The sequence below is a fragment of the Elaeis guineensis genome, chromosome 8, assembly GCF_000442705.2.
Source record: "Elaeis guineensis isolate ETL-2024a chromosome 8, EG11, whole genome shotgun sequence".
In the NCBI taxonomy this organism is placed as follows: Eukaryota; Viridiplantae; Streptophyta; class Magnoliopsida; order Arecales; family Arecaceae; genus Elaeis; species Elaeis guineensis.
This window is the reverse complement of record NC_026000.2, coordinates 133,561,930-133,567,368: the sequence shown is the minus strand read 5'-3', so window position 1 is coordinate 133,567,368 and position 5,439 is coordinate 133,561,930. Positions and strand designations below refer to the sequence as shown.

The window sequence follows — 5,439 nt, the reverse complement described above, 5'->3', positions numbered from 1 at the left end:
GTCCTTGGGGTGGAACTTCAAGCAGCTTGGGCAAGTATGATGTATATGGTGTGGGTCTTGAGAGTGGATCGTATTATCATTGAGTATCTGCCATTGTTATGAGCTGGTTGCGGGGTGGGTTGGGATAGTTCCAATTCATCACCTATTATACGATGCATGGAGAGATGCGCTATCTTGAACATCTGGCACATCTATTGGAAAGTAAATAGCATAGCGGATTGGATTGTCTCTTTTGTTGCTGAGCATGCTCAGACAAGATATTGTGGATGAATGCCTATCATGCTCTTCTATCATTTTATGATATGTTATTTTCTGATTTTTATAGTTGTATTCGTATTAGGTTTGTATGTTTAATCTATCTTATTTTTTTTAAAAAAATTGTGGTGTTCAAATTTGCACGTGCGCATAATATGTGAACGGGTTTGTGCGCACGCCTGGCTATGTGCAAGTGTTAGTAAGACTAAAAGGTAATCCACATATTTACCATAACAGCTATTCTATATAGTTAATTAGACATTATAATAGCAGAGTAGGTACATCTAACTCACGTACTCGATTAGGACAATTATTCATTCACAGGTCTAGCTGTAGTGGACCGCTCTGATGGAGAAATTATTGCCCGCACCACCTTTTACACCAGCGCTCATCTCGGAGCATATGCACGGTGGAGATCGGAAATAGGTGAAAGTCAAGGGGTGGAAATAGGTGAAAGTCAAGGGGTCGCGTGGTGTGTTATTCACCGTGGGATCCTGCACCACGTTCTTGCAACGGGTGCGCTCTGATAATAAGGGAAGGGCACTGCCATGTCATCCCTTTGATGCTTTGCAAACTGGAATCTAGCGTGCGTATAAATATCTATTTGTTTAATCATTATTTTTTTGTTTTTTTCTGACAAAAAAAAAAAAAATAGAAAATAGCGGCATAAGAGCCTACGATTATTTTTAGAGTTGACAATAAAATCAGATCAAATTATAAATAGATTGGATCAATACAGATCAGATCAAAAAATTATCAATTCAAATTCGATTTATTTATTAAATAGATCAAAAATTTAAATTTAAATTCAATCCGTTTATTAAACAGATAATCTGATTCGATCCATTTAATTTATTTATTAAAGAGATCAAATTAAGTTAAACAGATTAAACAGATTAAATGGGTTAAATAGATTAAACAGATCGGATTAAATGGGTCAGAAATAGATTAAACAAATTTTAAACAGGTTAAACGGATCTTAAATGGATTAAATAGATTAAACAGATCGAATTAAATGAGTCAGAAATAGGTTAAATAGGTTAAACAAGTTAAATGAATTATCTGATTCAATTCGATCTAAATATTAAATATGTTAAATAGATTAAACGGATCATATATCTAAAACTCAAATACGATCCATTTATTAAACAGATTAAACAGGTTGATCTATTTACAATCCAAATCTATTTAGTCTAAATCCAAATCTATCTACGACGGATCGAATACAGATTGAATTGGTAGACCGGATTATATTTTATCAGTCTCAACTATTTCTAAATATCTCGGTCTGGTAAACTCCGATAAAGGTAGAGATTTTAATCTAGATTATCGCGGCTGAGACGATGCATAGGAAAACAAACGGACTCCATCCAAATCGATACACCACATTAAAACAAAAGCAGTCAATTGTTGTTGGTCTTCCTCCTCTTATCAGCCACAAAGAAAACCACCCGCGACCCAACCGAGAAGCCGGAGAAGCACCCGGCGGCAATATCCAACCAGAGACTCCGACCGGAGATCCCTACGACCTCGAACAAATTGGTAGCCTTGTGGTCGTCGGTGGTCTGGCCATAGGCCGCCACCCTGCCATTGTAATCGAGGGCGTAAGCCCTCACGAAGTAGGTGGCGGTAGGCAATTCTCTCGATAGCTTGCACTCGAAGCTCGTCAAAGTAGTCGTGGTGTAGGACCGGACGGCGACGTCGAACTGGCACGTCTTGTCCTTGGAGAGATCGTCCTCCGTCTTTCGCCACCCTCGGTCGGCCTGGCTTACCGGAGCGTAGCACAGCCTCACCTTCACCTTCCTGTAGGCCTCGTCCGTCCCCGCTGGAAAACTCTGGTTCAGGCCCCATGATACCATTATCTGGTCCTCCCCAGCTCTCAATACTAGAAAAAACGCAATTCCATGTTAATCATATGTTAACGAATCTGAAATTGAAATCCTTCGAGTGCAGTTGTTTAATTCCCAGAAAACTATTCTTTGCTTCCGGTTATCTGCATGATTTTTTCCACACATGAAAAAAGATATTCCAAATGTCTTTAGAACCAAATCTATCCGTTGTAAGAAATTGTTTTGGTTTTATGAAGAATATGGAATTCGTTGGCCAAAATTTTGTTGGTTTTATTTGTAGTTTGATCGCAACAGTGGAGAAGAGCAGGATCATATATATATATATATATATATATATATATATATATATACACACACCTTGTCCCTGTTTGGGTGATGCAGAGACTATTAGAGTTTTTGGAAGAGTGGAGAAAAGCACACCTCCAACAGCAGAGCCTGCAAATGAAATGAGGAGGAGGAGGAGAAGGAGGGAAGTTGCCGAGAATGATACGATACCACCCATTTCTTCTTTTTTTCTTCTCCGAGAAGGGAGGAAGAGGTGGAAGAATTCTTTTAACCTTCGGTGCTTCGTGTTTTATTTGAAGAGTAGGCAGAGCTGCCGGGCAGGGAACTTCTCATTTATATCTACACAAACCCATCCGCTAGAAGAGACCGAAGGGTCTGGATAGTGGATATCAAATTTGATAATTTAATCAAAGTCTGAAACATGTTCCATGATATAGCTGATATGGTAGCAAACCATCAAATGGCAACAGGAGTTGGGCTGCAATATGTAAAATTTAAGTTTTAGAATAAATTTTCTATACAAAACTACTTTTTAACAAAAAGAATTAAAGAAAAGTCTCTTAAGAGTGCTCAAAGGTTTGGGTGGATTACTTCAATCTTTGGGGCAACGTGCCCTCAATTCTAGTTAAGGTTTATTATACGGGTATCTTTGAATTTTCATGCAACAATATGTTAATAGGATCTAGGTTATACCTTTTATGTGAAAGAAAGATCCACCTTCCTACTCATGAATCCACCATTGAATCACGCACTACATAGATCTCAAAGTACTTCGAACTCTTGATTCATCTACTTGCAAAGATCTCAAAGCAACCGGTGGATAATCCAATTGGTGCATTCATGCAAAGAAGGTGAATCTATCTTGCGCACGAAAGACCTATAGGGGTGGCAATGGGGTTGGATTAAGTTAGGTATGGGTTTAGTCGAATATAGGTCGGGTCAAAAAAGCATCAAGCCAAACTCGACCATTTATTTTTTTTTTTGATACAAGCGAATAATTACACTACTTTAGTGTGAGTACAATCGAAAAAATCAGAATACAAAATATCATGAAGTACCCATGGGCACACATCTCCATGACATCATGATCAATCTCCAATATGATCAACAACAAATGACATTATTCAATCCACGATGCTGTTTGCCTCCCATTAGACATGTCGAACGCTGTTGGTGCAGAATTTCGTCGATGTCAGAGAAGCTGGAGTCACTGAGATCAGGCCACGGAGGCCGTAGATCGTCTAGTGGATGCCTTTTGGGGAGGCATCAGGTGAAAATCTGGCAGGAGAAGAAGAAGAAGATGTCGAAAAAGACGACCAGAGATAGTCCCATTGAGTACTCCTTTAAGAACAAGGGTCCTGCGAAGACACAGATCCTTTCTTTAGCGCCAATTCTGTTGGTGCAGAATTCCACCGATGCCGAAGAAACTAGAGTCGAGGGGAACGCGGCCGCCGCCGGGATCTACAAGGAAAGTCGCTGACACCGGATGGAGCCGGAGTTGAGGAGAACGCGGCCGCCGCCGGGATCTACAAGGGAAGTCGCTGACACCGGATGGAGCCGGAGTCGAGGAGAACGCGGCCGCCGTCGAGACCTGCAAAGAAAGTCTAAATCGGAGTTGAGGGTGCTCCGGCAAGACCCTCCGACGCCCAAGTCAGTACTCTGCTTCAACAGAAATGGAGCACTCGAATGAAATTTTGGCAGAGTTTTGAGATAAAGTTTAGAGCTTAGAGAAGAACGTATCTGGGAGATCTCTTTTATAGACGGGAGAGCGTAACTGATTGACAGCGACGTCTGTAACTGCCTGGTAGAGGGCCGTTCGGGGCCACGCGGAGTTTGTTACGGAGAGTAGTGGTGTCAGTGGGCCGTTCGGGGCCACGTAGAGTTTGTTACAGAGAGTGGAGTGGTGTCCATTGTCGTGACTTGTCAGAGAGTGGTGGGGCCACGTGGAGTTTGTTACAGAGGATGGAGTGATGTCCGTTGTCGCGACTTGCCGGAGAGTTCGGGCCGGACGGCTGAAGCTCGGTTGGGACGTCTGGTGGTGCGAAATAACTCTCTACCTCAGCAATCTGAGAGAAGCTCAAATGTTTTCGAGGTTGCTGATGGGTTAACTGTGGTTGGGTGCTGTTGGTGTTGCAGACGGAAGTCATCTGCTGTAGAAGCTCAGATGGAAACTGCCTGTTGGAGAAGTCCGACAGGAGTCCGATTGCTGGAGAAGTCCATCTGAAATTTGTATGATGTAGAAGCTTATCTGAGGGCTGTCCACTGGAGAGGTCCGGTTGTATGAGAAATTCGGTAGAAGGTCGACTTGATAGTGAAATTCGGAAGGCATTGTGGAAGTTCGTCCACTGGAGGAGTCTGGAGGATACTGTGAAAGTTCGGCTGGCGCTATTGAAAGTGGACGGCTCGAAGAGGTACGGAAGACACCGAAGACAGTCGGCTAAATTCTATTGTAGAAGTTCGGACGGAGTCCGGTCCTTATAGGAGTCCGGAAGGATGCCGCTTACTGTAGAAGCTCGGATGGAGACCGATTGCCGTGGAAGCTCGGATGGAGACCTCTTATTGTAGAAGCTCAGATGAAGTTTGCTTGCAATAGAAGTTCGGAGTAGAGATCCAGCTGGTGGAGCCCATCCGTTGTAGAAGTTCGGACAGAGTCCGACTCTTGTGGGAGCTCGGATGAAATTCAGAAGGCGGTCGACCACTGTAAAAATTTGGATGGAGTCTGGTTACTGTAGAAGTCCTACTGCTGGAGAAGCTCGGTCATTGACGAAGTCCGGAAGAAGTTCAGAGTAAAGTCGATCGTGGCCGAAAGAAGTCTGGAAGAGATTCGGAGAGTAGTCGATTATTGTAGAAAATCGGCTGATAGTGAAGCCCAGAGAGCATTTGGAGCAGCCCGATGGATGAATGGAGGAGCTCATTATTGGAGAAGTCCGGATGGCACGATAGAAGTTCATCCATTGGAGAAATCTGGAGGACACTGTGGAAGGTCGACTGCTGGGGGAGTCCGGATGGTATTGTGGAAGCTCGGACAGCCGGAGAAGTTCAGATAGAC

At 43.0% G+C, this 5,439-nt stretch overlaps 1 protein-coding gene across 1 annotated transcript; it reads right to left on the bottom strand.

Moving 5' to 3' along the window:
• Positions 1-1,658: 1,658 nt before the first annotated feature.
• Positions 1,659-2,607, bottom strand: LOC105036969 (high-affinity nitrate transporter-activating protein 2.1-like). Its single transcript, XM_073242801.1, has 2 exons — positions 2,463-2,607; positions 1,659-2,140 (listed from the first exon to the last, which is right to left on the bottom strand). Exons 1-2 carry the CDS (start codon positions 2,605-2,607, stop codon positions 1,659-1,661), a joined length of 627 nt encoding a protein of 208 aa, XP_073098902.1.
• Positions 2,608-5,439: the final 2,832 nt, after the last annotated feature.

Coding starts and splice junctions, on each gene's coding strand:
- LOC105036969 (XM_073242801.1), bottom strand. CDS start 2,607: ATGGGTGGTATCGTATCATTCTCGGCAACTTCCCTCCTTCTCCTCCTC. Junction 2,141..2,462: donor ATCACCCAAACAGGGACAAG/GTGTGTGTATAT, acceptor CGTTTTTTCTAG/TATTGAGAGCTGGGGAGGAC.